Source organism: Labrus bergylta, chromosome 22 (assembly GCF_963930695.1).
Source record: "Labrus bergylta chromosome 22, fLabBer1.1, whole genome shotgun sequence".
Lineage (NCBI taxonomy): Eukaryota > Metazoa > Chordata > Actinopteri > Labriformes > Labridae > Labrus > Labrus bergylta.
This window is the reverse complement of record NC_089216.1, coordinates 4,233,121-4,254,449: the sequence shown is the minus strand read 5'-3', so window position 1 is coordinate 4,254,449 and position 21,329 is coordinate 4,233,121. Positions and strand designations below refer to the sequence as shown.

The following is a 21,329-nucleotide window of genomic DNA, read 5'->3' as shown; positions in this document are numbered from 1 at the left end:
CCGTATGCCACACCTACCCATTCACACACTGGTGGCAGAGTTTGATATGTAAAGTCACTATCAGAAGTAATTAATCCCATTAATGTACATTCATACGATGAATCAGTGCAAGCAATTCAGGGTTAAGTGTCTTTCCCAATGACGCTTTGGACATGTTACCGCAGGAGCTGGGGATCGACCTTCCCGTTGAGAGACGACCGACTCTACCAACTGACCCACCGCCGCCCCAATAGTTTCAATGTTCAAGGTTGTCTTTATTATCCCTATGGCAATTCTTTTTGCAGTCAGCAGTAAAAACATACATTCATCCAGCCAACAACCAACATACAACATAAGAAGGACACTCAGAGGTGAAAGTCAAAACAGATGAAAAGGCAACACAATGAGTCATTTAAAGGGCGATGGCAGCGGGAACATCCGATTCTTTGTCCTACATGCTGGCAGGCTGAATCTGCGACAGGATAGAGGCAACTTAAACTCCTTGGACAAAGGATGGCAGTGGTCAGCCAGGATTGACTGGGCCTTCAATCTCTTTACTTTATACAGGCGTGTTAGGTGAGAGAGTCATGAACCTGCAATTTTGCCACACAATTTTTTAATACTCTGCACTCTGTTGCTGTTCTTAATGCTGAGTGACCGCTACCAAGTGACTATAGAGAAAGTTAAAATCGACTAGCAAGGTTACATGCTCTTTCCCAAGACAGGAAAACCTTCAGAATTTGGCGGCATTAACACAGTTATTATGATTGTTCTGTCCATCTTCATTCTCCTCCTCAATGGCTACAATTAAATCTTCTGCAAAAGACGTATGGGTCTCCTGAAATTCAGTAATAGCTCCATATTTCCATCACGCAAGGCAGACGTTTTGCACTTTGACTGATCTAAAAGTCTTGCAATTAGATTTCATGAGGCCTTTATGAATATCCATAACTGCCTTGATGGACCTGAGGATTGACTTGACCTTGTATCATATGCCCTGGCTTGCCTTAAACCTTCACTAGAAGTCCTAACAAGTGCTCTTTGATGACATATTTTCTCGACCTGTTGCACTGGAGTTTGTCTCATTTTCTCTCAACATCCAAAGAAACCAATCAGACAACATTTAGGGAAGGACTCCTGACTGTTGCAGGTCTGATATTAGATTAAAAGATTAATTGGATAGTTCTTTAAATACTTAGCAAGTTAGACACGTGGGCACAGAAAAGGATTACCATCACAGAAAAGGTCAGTCTGTGATTGTCTGAAGTTCTGCCAAGAGTTTGACTTGCTATCAGGGCTGTGATCAGTTCTGTGATGTTGACATTTGCAGGTACAGAGGGAAAAAAATGAATGTGGATGTACAAAAATGAGCTCAATGTTAGAGGAGGGCAGCCTGTCTTTAATTCAATGTTTTTATTCAATACTGGAGAAGAGATTCAATACACATCCCACTATATAACAAGCAGACATCCTATTAAGCAAATGTGGGCGTTCATGCAGAGTCCTGGCAGGGATATTGTAAGCAAGAACAGCAGTTGATAGCTGGTATGATATTGCAATTATCAGCTTGGCATGCTCCAACTCTTGGATCACTTGCAATATAACAGTGTGCAATGTCTCAGTCTCAGAAGCAATAATTATTTCAATGGTTGCTCTGGAAAAATGTTTTGGGAATAATGACAGGGCGCACATCACTGTGTGCTGTCAGCAGCTGGGGAGTGGGTGGCTGCTGAGATCAGGAGTTGACATCTCCAGCAAGGATTGCTTAAATATTGGGTGAGATTTAGAAGCATGGAAATGTTTTGTTTTTTTTCGATTAAAGTGAGAAGCTGTATAGAAAGAAAACAATAATTATAAGCACTCAAAGCAGATTAAATCATCTGTTTACTTATTCTATTGATGGAAGGACTCGCCTGATAGACAGTCAGATCATTTTGTGTGAGAACATCTGTTTTTAAATGTTTTTTACAGGAAGTAATTACTCACCATAGAGGATGTTGATGAGGGAGACTGGCATAACCAAGATGCCTACTAGCATGTCCGCCACAGCCAGTGACCTCAGGAAGAAGTTGGTGGCGTTCTGGAGCTTCTTTTCCAGCGACACTGCCAGAATCACCAGGATGTTTCCACCGATTGTCAGTGCGATGATGACGAGTATGAGCAGGGCCGGCCAGTTTTTCTCTTTAATCACCGTCCTTGTGACAGACTCCTGGGTAAAATTGTCCACGCCTCCACTCATGGCCGCCGCACCTCCACCACCGCCTCCAAGCCCGATCCCCCATGAGAGGGTTTGGTTGAGGTCGAGGGGGTTGTTGCTCGGCCAAGCCATCCGACTTCCAACCTCCAGTGAAGACGTGGTTGTACTGAACCCACCCAGTAGAGCCCTTGCTGGGCCGCCCATCCCAAAGACAGAGCCTTACCCAACAAGGAATTCAAAGACAGACTTAGAACTATCCTTCTTCACCAGCAAAGGGAAGAAAAAGGTGTAATGAAAGATACCTTAAGCATTGAGCTGGACAGAGTCGAGAAGTTTTGGAAGGTGTCTTTGGTAATGGAATTGTGATGCTAACAGAATACCAATATCAACAGGGTTGGGGTAACGGGAAAAACAGGGAGGGAGCAACTTTGGGGATGGGGAGTGAAAGGGAAGAAGGGATTGGGAGGAACTAGCTCCTAGAGTTTTTAACTTGATCCAATAAGGTATTGCTAGCTGCAAAAAGGAAATAGTTCTCTGAAGTTCGGATCTGCCATTTCTTGCCAATGGGTCACTGGCCAAGAGTTCTCAACGTGTACAAGAAGCAAATGCGTCCCAAAAAATGTCTCGTTTGTTTGGTGTTCAGTCACATCCACCTCTGAATGAAAACAAGAGTTCAAGAGTTTTAAATTTAAAGCTCAAAATTGGTTCCTTCATATCCATGGCTACCACCTGGTAACTGTTCGCGCCAACAGATCCCTTGACAGTGAGTTTGCAAAGAAGTACTTCAGTTAACGTCTGCACTCAGCGGTAAACCTTGATGCTGAGGTTGGTTGTATCGGGGTCCTTTAAAGGTTCTGTTCTTCTTGCCAGTCAGAGTTCAGGACCAGGTTGTTCTGTGGAAGAAACCAAAGAGAAAGATGTGATCAGATTTTCCTTTTAACACCTGTGGATTCTTGCTGTCCAATTTCATTTACATCTATGCATTCATTGATCTTATAGTCTTCCTTATTTCCTTAACTTTATCTTGCTTTATCCTTTTTTAATTACTCCTTCTACCATCCTCCTTTCGATTGGATCCCTATTTGGTTTTTCATTGTTTTCCTCCATTCACTAACTTCCCTTTTTGGCTTCTTAAAATCTCCCCTCAAACGTTCCTATCCATCAACTTGGCAACTCTATTCTTCTCTCTTTCTTTGTTCATTCTGTTCCCTTCTTATTTTTTCCCTTCTTTGTTTCTTCTGAGCCTGAAGACAAATTAACGATATTGTCCCTGCTCTTGATAAAAGTTAAGAGGAAAGTCTGACTACAAGTGTCAAACACTGCAGTCATTTAAAACACACTAAAAGGAGATAAAAAGCAACAGAAGCTTTGATGTTTACAACCTCCACATCTTTTGTCCATGTGTGTGTGCTGTTTGTGCAAAAGTATCGCCTGTCCTCTGTATTTACCCTTACGGATCAGACTGCCTTGTGATTTAGGACCTCGTAAATGTCCTCAAGGGTATGAGGAGGAGTCTGAGTGTGTTAGAGAGAAAGTGTGTGTGAGTGCACTCATGACTTTGCTTCCAACAAACAGCAGGACGGAGCGTGACAGACGGTTAAAAACCAATGAGACGTTCTTCAGAATGTGTGGGCACATGTTAAGAGAATTAAAAGTAAATGTGTGTTTGTGCTTCATCGTGTGTGTCTGTCTAGTGTGTCCATTTCTGGAGTGTGAGATAAAAAAAGGCAACAAATCTCCAGACGGACTCGGGCCCCCAGCTGAGATACTTCAGTGGGCGTTTCGCCAACGATAACATCAGGCGGAGTACAATGGATTCTTTTTTTATTCGTCGCTATAAGCACTATAACAAAAATCCACGCTTTGCACTCTTCATTCTGTGTGGGCATGTTATCATTTGTTTTGCTTAATGTGGAAATGTTGTTTCGAAATATGGGTTTGCTCGTGTTCATTTATGTCTGTTAGTGCAAGTGATTGTGCATGCATGAATAAACGTTGCAGTCGTTCACATGATTCTTAATGCAGATTATGCGTGTGTGTGGGCAGATTTTTTTTTTTTTAATTCAACAATTCCTCATGCACTTAAGATGAAACACTGCACATCTGAACCAAAATGATTTATATGATTGTTTTTGGAGCCTTGAAGATGTACTTTTTGGAAATATATCTACATTTTATGATTATTATTGGATCTTAAACTACCCTTAGTATTCAACTACATCTGGTGGGGGAAGGGTCCAGTTTCAATGCCTAAACAAAGGCCAAGGCTACATGTAAAACAGGAATATGGGGTTATATATCACTGGAACAGTTTTCAGTGCGTTATGCCTTAAACATCAGCAATATGATAATTCTAAAAATACATCTTAAAGTTTTCAGGGAAGCACCTAAAGAGGATTTTGAACATCAGCATGTAAAGTTAATATCTATAATAGGTTAATTTTGATGATTGGTTTTGCATTTTAGTCAAACTTTTGTACATCAGGGACCCCGAAATGGGCAATAATTGTCATGATTTGGTCTTATTTGGTTTTGTATTTCAGTGTCTAGGTTTCCATGTTTTAATTTCTCCTGTCTATCCGAGTGTTGCTTGTTGCCCTTGTGTGTTTTTGTCATAGTGTTTCATGTATTTATTTTGAAAGTGTTCTCAGTGTTTCTTGTCTTGTGTTCATTCCTTCCTCTGTGTGATTGCCCTCATTGTCTTCACCTGTGACATTAGTCTCACGTGTTTGATTACCCCCGTGTCTATTTCGTCTCTGTGTTTCTTCCCTTCTGTGTCAGTTCATTGTCGTTTGTAGTTATGTCAGATATTAGTTGTCAGTTGTCAGTTTTCTAGTGTCTCCTTGCTGCTCCTTGTTTTCTAGTGTCTCCTTGTGCGTCCTTGCTGCTCCTTGTTTTCTCCTGTTGGATTTTGTTTGTAAGTTTTGTTTTCCTTTTTTTTGATTATTAAATACTTTTAGTTTATTCTGCACTTGGGTCCACCTCTCCTTGTTTTCCAACCGTTCATGACAATAATTTGGCTGCGGTCCACTGCTTTCAAATAGAAACAAACTACTTTACATAAAATGCAGATTAAAACTAATCAAACCTTAAAGGTCACATATTCTCCTCCTTTTCAGAAAGTTTAAATAAGTCTCAGAGCTCCTCAAAACGTGTGTGAAGTTTCTTGTTCTAAATCCGCTCTGATCCTGTATTTGATCATGCCTATAAACCCCTCTATTTCAGCCCTGCTCAGAACAGACTGTTTCTGTGTCTATACCTTTAAATATGTAAATGAGCTGTGTCTGACCACGCCCCCTCTCTGGAAGGGTTTGGGTGTACTCTGGCTTTCTCACTCCATGCTCGATTGTTTACGCTGAGAAGGCAGACTCAGAGGGCAGAACAAACACCTAGCTGTGGGAGTGTCACCCACCTGGGAGAGGGGTTACTGCCCTTTGTGATGTCATGAAGGGAAAATCTCCAAACAGCCTGTTTGAGCACACATTTTCTGAAAAGTGGAGCAGGCAAAAGACAGAGAGGATGGACTTTTATCTTAATTGGGAGTTTGTAGACAGACTAGGGACACATATTAGTGTTAGAACAACATGGTAAAGTGTCATTTGCATAATATTTTACCTTTAGATATAAAAGTAGAGGAAGTAAATGTCTCTGGGAGGGTCAAATCTTGTACATGTGACTGCAGCAGAAGCAAATACCTGATTATGATTTGTTACTATAAAGCGAGAAAGGCATGAGAATAAGCGATAAACCTGAGTAAAAAATATATATAATCCATTACCCCAATAGAGTGCCTTGTTGTCACAACGGTTGGTATTCATTGGCCAACATTTAAAGCTGCTGCTGTGTACTGATATGAAACCTGAACCATCGCATGTTAAGCTTCACACCACACAAACACGAACGCAGGTAGCATTGTTTGCCTTGGTCGGCCCGTTTTAATAAGAAGAAAATCCCCGCATCCCATTTCCCCCCTCTTACACCACCACCGTCTGCTGTTTTATCTCGCCGAGCAGAAATGGCTTAAACAAACATGAGTGCGGTGACAATTTGTCCCCGCGGTGAACGGGAAAAAGTGACGGCGGGGGCAACATCTGTGCTTCTGATCCATGTGTGCAGCTGTATCTGTGTTACGCTGTCTAAGAAGTCAGACGGGGAATATTTCACAGTCACAACACCAATTATAACCTCCAGATGATTTGACACACACCAGCTCGCTGTGTGACTAATGAAACTGTGTGTTTTCATGCGGTATAGAGAGCTAAAAGTGTACGATTACAACAGAAATAGTCGATAACTGTTTAAGTAAATATACATTTTCAAATAGAGATGAGGATTTTCTGTAAGTCTCACTCTTTTTCTTCCTCTTTCTTTCATCTGTTTAGGCTGTCTAACCTCCCTCCTCGTCCTCTCTCTCTCTCTCTGTGATGCATTGCTGCTCTTTCAGACTTGTTAAATGACTCGCCCGCAGAGCTGTTCAGTTCCCTGTGAACTCTGAGAGGAGGCGATAGGAAGCTGACTGAGTATTGCACAGTAAAACCTGACAAGTTGGCTCAGACCAAACCATGTCACAAAAACTCATAGCCTCAAACCATTGGCGGCGTATACAGATGGACGATATGTCTCCATCTCTTTTTGTCGCATAAAAGTGAAGCTAAGGGGCACAGATGGCCGAGCAGTAAAGTCAGGCCCCATGGACAGATTATATGGTCCTCCAAGCAATTGTTGATTTCAATCTGTGGGTCGTTTCTCGCATGTCATTCCCCACTCTCTCATCCCGATGGCTAACTGTATCTATTCGTCTGATCAATCTTTTAGCGCTTTTAGCTAACCTGCATTTTTCCTGAGTTTTTCCAAACAAACTGCTGTTGCACCTGCTTTATAAAAAAAATACATGTCCTCCCTTTTAGTGCAGAAGAAAGAGAAACATGTAGCAGGAATTCAAAAGACAGAAAGCTGAATAAACTCAAAATGCTGAGTCAGGGTTTGGTTTAGCTTGACGCTAAAGCAGCATATCTTCTGAAGCCACAAACTCTAAAAACAAAAAAAAGACTAGATGTAAAGAGGAAATGCGTCACTGAAGATTCTTTATTCAGAAATATTGAGCACTAAAAGGTGTTATGTAGAAAATGTGTGTTTTACAAAGTGATTCATGTGCAGAAAGTGAAAAAGGCAGATATGAGGGACAAAAAAAAAGCAGAAAGGAAAGCAAAGGAGACACAACATCAAGAGAAAGACTTCAGTAAATCCTTTCGCTTACTTTTCCTCGCCTCCCGATCGATGCTCCTGACCTCTGCCGCTGTTTTCCATTACCGCCAGCAGTGACCCCTCCCGACACTACTTCTCTCTTTCTCCCCCGCTGTATCAATCCCTCTGTCATCTGTCACTCCACACCTCCGGAGCGAGGGATCAGCGGCATCCATCTGCCTACAGAGGACGAGGGGAGGAAGGGAGAGGGAAAAAATGAAGAGACTTTTGATGTTCCTGTGTGTGAAACATTACAGATCCGATCGCAGGTCAAAGGCGACCAAAAGAATAAGTCATGAAAACAAAGTGGCTCCTACACACTCCTACACACACACACACAGAACAGAATCAACTGCAACACAACTGTTTGTACCTTTAATCTTTAGTTTCTTTCATCCAACATAAACACACTGACTGATTGAATCGACACACACTTTTGGTTGCTGCCAAATGTAAAAGTACTGAGAGTTGCTCATACTATGACATGTACTGTATAGATAAAAGGCTTTTTCCCACCGCAGGAACTTTTTCATAGCTCTAGGAACAGTTGGAACCCTCCCCCTTTTTTTTTGTCATCACAGAAACTATGAATTATTTTAGTTCCTAGAACCCCTCAGAGGAATCTTTTTAGTTCCTGCTTCAAAGTATGTACTCTCCCAGCACCATGGCGGTGTGAATACAGACAGAAAGAAAAGTCCCCATGGTGTGTAGTTCTCAGGGGAACTCCCTAGTGGGTAGTTCTTCTTCAAAAAAGTCCCAAGAACCATTTGGTCTGAAAACACATTTTGGGTCCCATTTTAACAGGAATTGCATGTTGCCCGTTTATACAATGACAGGGTGTTTTCAAAGTTCAGACTCTGGAACCCGTTCTCAAAACGTCACATTTTCAGTCACCGTAAAGGCAGAAGTCGTATAAGCTAACAACCAAAACGCAACAAAAAGTTACCGCTTTCGGCTGAAATCGTTGTCCGGTAAACGGAGCCAAAGTCTCCCAAAAACATTGGATTAATAACAAAATAATTTCTGTCTCGAGATCACTCCTTGAAGGTCTCGTCTCGGAATCTAAAGCATTTTTACTCGGTCTCCGGATTTTAAATCAAGATCGGTCAAGACCACTACTGAGAGGCTATTTTTCCACATCAATACTGTGATTAGAACGAAAACGCCCCTTTCTAAAACAACTTGGTCTCAGGTATGTCATGGTCTCGATTAGTGTGGTCTTGACTTCAACACTATTTGATTGAAACGGAAACAGTTAGTAGACATAAAAATAAGAAAATGATTAGATTAAAGAATTACTTCAAAACTAAACTGCTATTTTTAGATGCCATGATACCGTTTACAGTTATTCAGAGGCTTGTAAGCCTTACATTACTGTACGTTAATATGATCGTATGTTCTTTAATTGGTTTGTGTTTCAGTTTGTAATAGGCTCCAAAGACGGCTGGTTGTTGTACGAATATCTATAACCTCTGGCTTTAATGAGAAGCTTTGAGCTTTCTGTGTTATTTCCTCATATTTACGCAGATTTCATTCAGGAATTTAAGTCTCTCTGCACCTCCCTTATTGATCATAAAATGTTTTTGAAGTTGGAGTATAACACGGAAATGTTCAGACGGAGTCAGTTGAGTAGCAGACAAAGGGGGAAACAAACACAGAGCTAATGAGGAGAGGGATCCTGAGTAAGACACTACAGAGCATGTGGGTGAGCTGCAGAGTCATAACTTTTCATTAGAGCCAGGAAGCAAAGTCAACCTCACACTTACTGTGCTCGTAGTAGAAAAAGAGGAGAAAGGAGTAATAACGATAACAAGGGCATCAAGGAAAAAGACGGCGCAAACAACAACAAAAAAAACATTTAGTTTGTGCTAATGTATGACAAATGCCCCAAATGCATGCCTAAGTAGTAAATGTACTTGTATCCAAGCTATATTTGCAAGCTAAACGTTCCAAGATGAGCTAATTTCACAAATACTGTATTGTTTTTTGTCACATAGCTAGCTTGACTTCCTTGTAGCTAGTTTGCTGTTCCCAGTTTGGCTAGTAAGCTAGCATGGTTAAAAGTGACATCTCTTCTTCCTGTTATTTATTTATTTATTATCTTACATCAGTTTAGTTGGCTGAATATAAAGCTGCTGCCAAGACCCAGTTAGCTAAGCTATGCTAAAAGAAATAGAGAAAATCAGCTAACCCTCGAACCAAAGGGGATAAAATGTGTCTATCATTACATCTAAAGCTCAATATTAGTGTAAGCGACGTGGGTGTATGTGAAGGAATAAATCAGTCCAAACACGTTCTGGGTCTTTCTCATAACTTTAGTCAGCTTCTCCAACACACGGTACATTTCACAACCTCTCTTCTCCTCTTTTTCTCTTCCCCGACTACACAGCTCCCTCCTGCCTGAACAGCGCCCACTAGGTGGCCTACCTAATAACAGGATATTAACATTACTGTAAACACTTGTAACCAACATTATAGCAATCATTTAAGAATATACTAAAGTTATGTCTGCATAGAGAAAGAACATAATAAACATGTGTTTCTAACTTATTTGCATATCCCATTTTCACTCTTACATTAGCATTTCATATGTTTTTGATTTTCCTAGCGTAAAAATATAAATGTAAAAATCACACTTGCTTTGTGACTGGAGGTTAATTGTGACAATAGTTATTCCTTGATAATCAACAGCTTCCCTCCTAACATCATAGTGAAGATAAATTAAGCTGACTAACTGCTGCTGCTAGCTTAATAACTTATCGTACTATCAAGCCTCTCGTTGAGCTTCCAGAATGAAAATAAATAAATGAAGCTAACAAAAGGTTTTGAAAGCTATTTTGCTAGTCAGAAAGTAGCTTGTAGCTCTACCTGCATTCAATTAAATTAGCTTTCCCAATCTTTTAGCAAAATATTAAACAGTGGATCAAGATACAAGTTGGTTGAAATCGTTGATGCTAGGCTAACCCTGGCACATCTTCTCAATATGTTTACAATGACATAGTTTATGGAAAACGTACTACAATACCTTTGATACTAACATGTGCCAGAGTTGAAGATAAAACAACGAAGAGATAACGCACAGAGAAGTGTGGAGATTTAGTCCGACAAACCAAATTGTGAAAGAGCCGCACAGAGAGACAGAAGGTTCAATGCGTCCAAAAGAGTCACAGCAGCAAAGTTTATTCTCTGCCGGATGATGTAAAGGCCATTAACTCAGAGCTGCAACACTAATGTGATACCACATAATCCCCCCCCATCTGTGTGTTTGTGTGTGTGAGACAGCAGAGTGGGGGAGGGGTGGGGATATTGTTAAGAAACACAGTGGCTGTCAACTCCAGCATGGGAAGGATCGCGGGAAAGAACATAGACAGGGAATCAGGTGTAGATTACAAGTGCAGGGATGCAGCTCTAGATGTGTGTGTGTGTGTGTGTGTGTGTGTGTGTGTGTGTGTCAATGTGTTGAAGGTATTGCAATGCAGAGTGTAAAATTGGGCAGGCAGATAACAGATTGCAGCACATTCACTCCGAGACACCATGGAGAACAGAACGGAGCGTTCCCCAAATCAATCCAGAGACTCAAAATTACACAGTGAACACATTCAGACACATACAAAACAGGAGAAGGTGAGAGAGAGAGAGAGCATGGAGAGAATACAACTCAAAAGATTCAAAGGATCCAACTGGAGACGACAAAAGGTATACAGAGATGAAAAGAGAAACAAAGAGAAAGATGAATGGATACGAGGGCAGGACTGCAGCAGGAGGGTAACAGGGCAGGCGAGGAATACAAATGGACCGTCTTTGACTGGGTTTAACTACTGTTATAAATGAAAAGAGGGGAGAAAAGGGGAGGTGAGTAAAAAGGTAAAGAAGGTGAGAATTAGAGAGGAGACATGGGATCAAAGGAAGGTAGAGATAATTCAGAAGAGGGCATTTGTGGGAAAAGGGAAAAACAAAGGGATTAAACGAACAAGACAGAAATGTGGTGGGAAAAGGTGAGTAGGTAAAAGATTTAAAGATGGAAGCAGTAAAGGGGAAAATGGAATAATTAGGGTCAAGGGGAATAGAAAAGAGAACACAGTACTTGCAGGTGGAGTCCATGCCAGTTAGATTAATTGGTGACTTTAAGGTGTGAATGTGAGTGTGGCTGGTTGTCTGTCTCTATATGTGAGCCATGTGATCGACTGGTGAACAGTCAAGGGTGTAACTCACCTCTTGCCAAATGACAGCTAGGTTCAGCTGGAGCCCACCCGCGGCCCCAGACAGGGAAAGGGGTAAAGATAATGGATGGCTGTCTGCTCAATATGTCTACATTTAGCTACACAAATGCTACTATTGTTAGCCTAATGTGTGTTTAGGCCTGTTGGGTAGCTGACGACCAGGTTTGTGCTCTATTTGTGGAAACTGGGAGTGAACATCTTCATGGGGTGGGATGGGAAATATAGATTGAAATCAAAAAAAAAAAAAGAAGTCACTGTCCTGCTGTTGTTAGATATGGGCTACAAATTGCCTCTACTGTGCTCTCACAGTTAATTTGACAAAGACATGTTGATGTTTAATTAGTCCCCTTGAGTTCATATAGCTGGAGTCCCATTGTGCAATTTGTTTTCTTAACCCCACAGGAAGTAAAGGATGGTGGAAGAGGGTAAGTGAATGAAGGAGAGGAAGAAGTGAATGGTGGAGAAATGGGAAAATGTCACTCAGCTGAAATGTGAGGTAATGAAAATCAAGCACTTTCCGATCCTATCAGCACTACACATAGAACGGGATACACACTCGCATATTGGACTGTGTAACCAATCAACCATGCCATGCACACATGCTTCAGCAGGAGAAACTTATTATGCTCCCTGAAAGGCCACTTGGCTATTAATCAGAAACAGAACCCTCCATGCATTTATCAGCCAGTATCACTCAGAAAGAGAGTGCGAGGAAGACATACTGTAAAGAGTGAATCAAACACAAAGTGAATTTGAAATAGGAATCTGAAAAGGCACTTCCCTCAAGAGACATTAATTAAACCACAGACAGAAAGAGAACGGACGACAGATTACAACTTAACTTTATAAATGTCAAGAAAGGAAAATTCAAATCAGGATTGTGTGCATTAGCTAGATTGAAACGGGCAACAAAACGGCCTGAATTTCAATAATTCGGTATAACTTAAATTTAATTTCTAAAAGGTCAACCAATGGAGAAAGATAGACGAGCTCGCTTCAATTTGGTAATCAACTACCCAAAAGCTACATTAGGAAATATTCATGCTGCAGCAAGTTTTACATTTCTGGAGGTTGTGGTAGACGGACTTGTAAAAATAATTTGCCACCATTTTTTTTTTTTTAAAGCTGTTAAACAATTAGTCCATTCTGCCTGCTCCAAGCTATCACCATAATTTATTTAGTGGTTGCACTTCCATCTACATATATCAAATTATTTATTCATTGACCAAAGCAACAGCTGCTCAAAGTGAATGAAATCGTTGGTTTTGGAGTGTTTGAGGAAATTGGACTGACTTTGACACAGCTTTAATTTTTTTTCGGGGGGGGAGGGGTGAGTCTCATGATTCACAGATGGAAAACAAACTAATGCCTTGGGATATTATTGCATGTTGGTGGCAGAAGATTTATAATTAACAATTACAGCAGAAATACTGAATTTAGTATTTAGAACTTTTTTTATTAAGCCAAAAACTTTCTAATGATGAAACAAGGAAACGCTGGAGGTGATACTAAAACTTGTGAATTTCAATTGTATCCCTAAACGTCCTTTCTATGTTTGCTATCCATGTGTCTTAATACAGTCCTTACAATTAAAATTACAGATCAGGGGAGTCGAACCCCAGCTCCTGCAGCCACTTGTTGATGTGTACTTGGGCAAGAAACTTAACCCCCAACTTGCTTATGTCGACGGCATGTGTATGATTGGATTAATTAATACAGATCGACTTACGTAGCAGCCTCTGCCATCAGTGTGTGAACAAAAAAGGCAATACATTACATTTCTAGCCCTTTTTCACCCATCCTTGTTCCTAAACCTAACCATAGGAGGTCATGGATTGCAACCACATACATGATTCGATTTGAGGGGATTTCATATTTGCTTTTTAGATGTGAAGAGTTCTGTTTCTCAGCTTCACTTCAGATCAAACATGAACAAGCTGCTGCATAAAATTGCTTTGACATTTGATCTTCTCTGTCTGTCTCTCTGTGCACACACAATGAGACGAACAAACACTCTCCATTATTGCAGGAATTTTAACCCATAACCTTGGGGTTCTAAGAACAAACAAGCTGATTTGTTCTTGTGTCTTTCATGTGTTTAAATGTATTTTACCAACCAGGACGATTGTGTCCTTTTGAAAAAGCAGCAAGTGGAGGGTGAGGATCTGATCATGAAAGAAGTGGTGCTTTTAATGCTATTGATTTTCTTGTTGTTTTTCATGGTAATTCTGAATGATTGGCACTGCTGGGCCTGGAAACAGCCTGTTGATGGCCTGAAATGACACCCAGCATGTCCAGCATGGTTTGTCTTTTGGATTGCTTCCCTGGAATTTTTTTGTGGTCCTTATTTTGCCAGGTTCTGAGATATCTTCTCTTTCGAAATCTCTGAATCTGACTCTTGCTGAATAATCTCGAAAAGATCAGGGATCAGGGATGGCCCTTATATTGAATACAAATCTTTTACCACACAGCCATCCCACTCATATGGGGCCCAAATGGGAAACCCAAATGGTTCCCAGTATGGGCCGATTTTATCCACAGTTGCCAGGGAGGCCCCACTTGGGTAAGTCCACATGGGATGTCAAAGGGCTCTTGATGGGCTCTTTACAGGGTTGACATGGATAAAATGAAAAATACTCCATCTAGCCATTTGTAGGTGTATAATACCAATAACTGATATCTGAATTGGATTTTTGATTGACTAAAAGAGGGTCTAGACGTAATGTCTTAATTTAGCTCAACCTATCCACAAAGAGTACAAAGCACAATGGAAACAACATTCATAGCAGAGGCTTCATCTTATGCTCATTAAGGTTCCTGCAGGGGAAAAGAGGCTGTTCTACAAGTTTTAAGGGTACTTGTTTACTGTAGGAATTTTATTTAGCGTCTGTTACTCTGTCTCTGACATCGACTGTCTGTCTTTGACTGTCTGGATCTGACTCGTTGCATCCTCTCGTCTTACTCTCCCTTTCTTTGCCAATAGAACATCAGCTGATACTGACGTTTATCCTTGCTTTGATTAAAAGTTGCGACACTCCTGCGGTGAAGGGAGCGAGCAACATACAGGAGACCCTTCTAAACAAGTCCTCTGTGTCTGAGTGTGCACGAAAACCTTTGTATTCCAAAACAACTCTTTTTTTTTTACACAGTGTAGTTATGTTGGAGTGTGTCTGTGTCCATATTCCCATTCGTGCTCCTGTCAGAAATTCCATTAAAGCGCTGTTGATGTGTCAACAGCAACACTATAAGCACAACAACAATTGGTGCTCTGGGTGCGCCGGGTGCTGAAATACAGGCAATCAGAGAGAAATTTTAGCCTCTCAAAAAAGGGTTTAGAAATGGGTTTTCTCTTTGATTTATGCTCTGCTCAGCCAATGTGCCTCTTAACTACAGAGTCCTGAAGGAAGCAAGAGCCAAAAGTTGCCCTCAAGAGTATATTGGTGTCACTACACCATCAAAGTTTGTTCTGCTTGTTATATTGTTCTTATAGCAGCTGGCCAGACTCTTCAGAATTACAATGAGCCAACCAAGATGCAGGTCATTGATGTTAGCAAGCAATAATTTAAGTTCATGTTGACATCTGTAACTGTAATTACAATATGGTTCATTGGTTAAGAAGTTATCCAAAAGAATATTTAAACTAAACTATTATAAGGCAAGTTGATCTGTTTCCTTTCTTGTCAAATATTCTTGAAATGTATTCAATGTCATTCATATTACATAAGCTAAGGTTTGAGACAATATGAACTCCTAAGTGTTTTTATTGTGAAACAACTTTTAATCTTTGTCCTGAGATAAGAATGTTTTGCTTAACATACACACTGTGAGCTTTGTTGAAAAACATGCAAACTGTTTGTATATTTAACTGTAGGCAGATTTGGTTAAGCCAGGATGGGACCTTTCACATTTCCTTGGTTAGTCTGAATGCAGTGCCTCTGCTGCAGTTCTTCTGTGAGTAAAAATAAGTGCATCATCTGCATACATTAAAATATCACACTGTTCACATAGAGATCATTGATGTACATGCTGAAAAGGATAGGGCCCAGTACAGAGCCCTGTGGGACACCAGTTGATTGGTATAGAGAGTCCACCTTTTAATATCCTCTAACTTTCTGGAACTTTTTTTGTGCGTCTTTCAGCTCATTGTTCGGATTTTAAATCGCTCAAATTTTTAATCAGCCCTTCTGCTCCCATCAACATGCCTCCAGCACCAATGAGTTGCTTTTTTTCAGTAGATTCACCATCCAGCTTTGGAATCAGTTGAGCATTTAGCAGCTTAAATCCAAGCCAACAAAAACGCTAAAAGGTAAGGTGAGGTAACTCTATTTGTACCCGTGGGTAGATTTGGTATGTAGATTTGGTGGGAGAGGCCAAATTGGATAAGCAATCACAACTGAGAAGAAACACCACAGCTTATTAGAAACTCTTTGCCAACTTAAATTTCGTAACATGAAAATACCTTTATATTTTGTTTACAGTTGTTCAAGCAACATACAAGTTAAGGTTTTTGGTTTGTGAATTTTAGTGACTTTTTGTAACTCCCATCATGACTCTGAACCACTTCTGCCACAGAGGACTTTAATTAGATCACCTTCAAACATCTGTGTGGGTGAACTTAGCCCTTAAATCTTTACCTTTTCATTTCAAGAGTAGTCACTTTTTAATTGAAGTAATCTATCAAATTCACTGCACCACGACTACGTTTAACCACAGCAATGAGTGCTTCTCCTGCTCTGTTTTGAAAAAGTAATAAAAGCAGCAGTGCCTGTGGGGACTTTATTGTGACTAACACTGCGGAAAATGAAAGCGACTGTTAGAGGGTTTGATTTCACACCAGGGGGAACATGTTTAAAAGAGAGAGAGAGAGAAAGTGGGAAAGAAACAGTGTGAAGATTGAAGGTAAAATATGTTCAAGTGTGATATGTGTTTGATGACTCCAGTGAATAGCAGTGTGTTATTACCACGGTGTGAATTGGGATACAACATTTTTTTAAACATTTCTGTCACCAATATGTTGAATCCTTCTGGTGGCTGACAATTAAATATAATGGGATTCATTAGGGAAAACAAAGATATCCCATGCAATATATATGACAAGCATCAGTTTCCAAAAACCTGTCATTTGTTAAATAACCTTCATTTTGAATATACTCAGTTTACCCAGTATACCCAGCAGAAGCCAGGCTCTTGAGTAGCAAAGCTCCCCCAACCTTCAGCGAGGTGATCTGGCACTACTTCCACCCGATGTCACTGATGCCCAGCCACCACCATCGGACTGTGTGGGCCCTCAACCACCGCCCGATGGCCAGCCTCCACTATCGGATTGTGTCGTACCTCAACCAGTGCCGGGAATAAAAAATGGCCTTACCCCCTCGCGGACAGTGTTTTTTGGGACATAATAACGAGTGTTGTCACAAGAGGACATAAAAGACTTTAGACCTGACCCCCTATGAGCCTCCATGCAACCTGAGATCCTCCGGTAGGTCATTACTCACTATTCCTAGGTCAACCAACCTTAAAACTAAAGGTGACCGAGCCTTCTCTGTTCGAGCCCCGAGGCTGTGGAATGACCTTCCGGAGGAGATCAGGGAAGCAAACACACAGTCTTATTTTAAGTCACTTTTAAAAAACTCACTATTTTAGACTAGCTTTTTGTTGATTTTGTGGTTTTATTGCTGTTCTATTTTATCAGCACTTGTACGCGCCGCTCTCCATCTCACAGACACTTGCTGATTAATCAGGGCGGGGCGTGGAGGCAAGGGGGCGGTAAGGGGGAGCTGTGGGATGAAGGAGGTATGTCTAAAAAGAGTGTTTGTTTTGGTCTGAAAATCTGCTCTGAAAGTCAAACAGTCTAACTTTGAGGAAACATTATTACAAATCAGTATGAAACGAAAGTCCGCCTTATTGCAACATTCAAGTCAGACTTCAATAAATATTTATTGCCCTAAAACTTACAAGTAAAATGTTTTATCCTCTAAAATGCAGCATGAATATTTTATTCAACTCAGGAGGGATTTGAACTACATTTTTCATATTAACTGACAGTATACACAGATACACAAACACATATAATACTTCCTTTTAATATTACAAAAGTGGCTACAGCCAAGGATAAACACCAAACTGAATGTGTAAATTCAAACAAACCAATCAATGTGATTGCTTGGACACATGTTCCAGCTGGGCCAATAATTCCTATAAATCAGAACTTTTCATCTGGGAATGTGAAGACACCAGATGTTGTCCAGTTGTAGCCTACACTAGCAAAAAAAGTGCTTCTTATTTTGGTACTATTAAGTTTTTTAAACCTTATTGTACACATTTGATTAGTCTACCAACAGTGCGATAGTCTTTCTGTATTTTTTTACTATAATCCTACATTTTGTGAGTTGACTGTTAAGTACATACTCAGCCTCGCAGCTTCAGTACTGATCTAATCACATAAACACGAGCTGTGATTAAACCTCGCAGGCAGCTGTCTAATAACAGAATCAGGCTCCGAGATGAAATACTGAACATTTTTGCTCAAAAGCAAAAACCACATTGAATTAAATTACACAGTGGGTGCTATTGAACAACAGACTATAAAATGGATTGAAAATCTAATTCTGTGGAACCAAATTATATTAAAAAAGAATTTCCAGTCCACCCTCTCACACTTTCACATCCATCGTTTTTATCTCTCTATTACCCTGAATGTCAGACATGAACCTATGGCTCTTATAGGATGGTTGTTCCTACAGCTGTTGGGGATAAGCACATTTAAATTAAATGAAACATTACGTAAGGGCATTAGGGACTGGGCACATATGGTATTTACATGCGTGATGCAAATCACACAAGTAGGTAACATAGAACACTCACTAACGGACACACATTCAGAAAAAGCCATGCCTTGTGTACAACCAAGGATGGTGTTAAAAAAAGGAAATCTTACTAAGCAATGGTCCCCTCTCTGGTCTGTGGTCACATTAGTTACATCTTATAAAAATGTGACTACACTTGTGTATGTATGATACAGCGGGTGGCAGTATGCACATAGTTGGTTTGCAAATCTGCCCCAAAGCAGAAAGGAAAACAAGCAACCACGGCAACAACTCGCGGATTGGGTCCATTCTTCTAACCGTGGATGTTTTTGTTATTACTGAGACGCCAACAACGACCCTCTCTCTTCCTACTTCCACATCGAGCGTGAAGCTCATAGGACCAAAACGTGCCCGTTCTGCGTGGATACAATGGTTTTTGAAGCGACAGGAGCCGTTTAGAATTACATCGTATAGAGGTCCACGTCCTTGTTTGAGCAAGTTCTCACATCTCCCAGGGATCGTACTCGAGTAGACATGAATCGTGCCCGAGACCACCTCTTCTCAGTACCCGAGTACAGCAGAGTATGTTAGAGTCCTCATATCCAGGTCCAGGTCCCTAGTGTGAAACCACTCTAAAACACGTGTGACTATTGGAATTGTTGCTTGGACGCGCCATTGGACAGCGAGTACTGTTACTCAGTAAGTATGAGGGTTTAGAAAGGAAAGGTGGTAACAGAACGAAAGGAAACCAACCTTTTAATGGAATGATTCAGCGGACAAATTTTGAGTTGGAATCAAAAAGAAACAGATGCCTAAAGCACCAAGTGATACTAACTGAAGTTGCGATGCTCCACACAATGCACAGATGACGCACATCTTGGCTTACACTGCCGTCAATAGAGAACAAGGTGAGGCAAGAAGTCCTTGGCTTTTATTCAGTGATAATGTAACCAACTGTGGGCAAGTGAAAGGAAAAAAATATGTCTGCAGTGTGTGAGTGTGTGAGTGTGTGTGTGTGTGTGTGTGCGAGGCTGTGCTTTGTACAATTTGTTCCAAGTCCAAAGAAAAGCTTTCTACTGCCAAACAAACCACAAGGATAAAAGCAATTTGACATTCAGTCTGTTGTATGGAGGCCATGTGTCTATGTGTTGGAATAATGTGTCTATCCTGCACATAAAGGAAACTTAACCTGTATCACATAAGAGCTACAAGGTCAAAGGTCCTTTCATGCTAGTTCTATTGTAAACACAGTTCATGTTCCTGGAGGCATATCATTCGTCAGTTTAATGTGTTTACACGTATGGCTGAATTCTTCTATATGGATTTATTTCACGCGCACGCGCACACGCACACACACACACACACACACACACACACACACACACACACACACACACACACACACACACACACAGACTTAAACTAACACATTAAGAACATCATCCCCGATTGTTGTCATTATGCCAAGTTATAGACGATCAGTTATCCTCCTCTATCCTTCCATTCACCCCTAAGGTATTAAGATGGATTACAATGTGTTTGTGTGTGTGTGTGTGTGTGTGTGTGTGTGTGTGTGTGTGTGTTTGATTGAATTTGAATAATTGTTCTTTGAATACTTTTTCTCTGTATCTTTGAGCAAGTTTCTTTGTCTTTATCCGTTTCTATCCTCATGAAAGACTTGTTGGTTGTTAGTTACTTTTCTTTTCACACTTCATCCGTTACTCTGTTCGTCCATATTTCCCCAGGATCTCTTTCCGCTTGATCTCACAACTCCTACGCTCCATTCTTGCTGCTCCTTCTATTTCTTAATACTTGTACTTGTAAAAAAGAAACCTCAGCCTTCTTTTTAACCGTATTCTTTGTATCCCATCACCACCGTCGTCCAATATTTGTAGCAAAAATGTCACTCTTTGCAGATGACATTCTCTTATATCTGGATTTAAAATGTTTCCATTGAATGTTAATTTTAGGGCTTTTCAATTCTCTCACAGGGTTACAAGTACTTAAAAAAGAAGTAAAAAATCTCTGCTTATTTTCAGGAAAGAGCTCGTAGAAAACACTGAAAACAGTCATTAAAATATTAAGCTAATCTTTCATTTCATAGCAGAAAAATGACATATTCCTACATATATACAGTATATATACTTTCCTCTGTCTCATAGTTACATCTCGTAGCAACTCTCTCATTGGTCAAAGTCCCCGATGTGATGGGACGTTGACCAATGGGACGTCACCAAAAAAACAGACCTTCTGTTGGGGGGTTGTGAGGCATCCTAGATGTGGCCTTCTTCGTTGTCTACTATGACGCACTACACGGGATAAAACGATACATGTTCGGGGCCAATCAGCCCCGAACCCTACGTCTGCAGGATCAGGGGATGATCGTGATTAGAACTTGAAGTCTGACCTTGGCATAACTCTAACTTATGAATATACAATACTTCAAATTGTTGTATTTGTATCAGCAAGTAATATCAGTGCTGACACTTTGTTATTATTATTTAACTTCTATGACTAGTTATGACTAGTGAATTTGTCTGAATGTTTACAGAAATGGAGGTTGTTGTTCTGACTTTATTTTTTGACATGATTCATTTCTTTCACAGTTTCTCGGTAAGATGTTTGAATATGGATAGAAGGGAAAAAAAACAGAGCCTCCAGGGGCGGTGGAAGATATAAACCGACAGGAAATGAGAGTGTAAACAAGAGAGTGAGAAAGAAATCCAAAGAGAGACAGAGAGAAGAAGTAGAAGAAGAAGCTGACACGACTCGTCTTTTTTTTTGTGCAAGAAAGGCTGTCAAGGTGCTCTTTGCCCTTGAGTGGGCAGCGACACACTCCTCCATCCTTCTTGCTTTCTTCCTGCTCTCCATCCATCTCCTCCC

The 21,329-nt window shown here is 40.6% G+C and overlaps 1 protein-coding gene across 1 annotated transcript in view; it reads right to left on the bottom strand.

The window, feature by feature from the left end:
• The window catches only part of htr2cl1 (5-hydroxytryptamine (serotonin) receptor 2C, G protein-coupled-like 1), a 127,843-nt gene that overhangs the window by 25,493 nt on the left and 81,021 nt on the right, over window positions 1-21,329 (bottom strand). The window contains exons 3-4 of the mRNA XM_065950714.1: window positions 7,434-7,600; window positions 1,966-3,069 (exon numbers count right to left, since the gene is read on the bottom strand). Of these exons, the coding sequence (XP_065806786.1) occupies window positions 1,966-2,380 (415 nt within the window). The 5' untranslated portion in view covers window positions 2,381-3,069; window positions 7,434-7,600. The remainder of the gene's footprint in view (window positions 1-1,965; window positions 3,070-7,433; window positions 7,601-21,329) is intronic.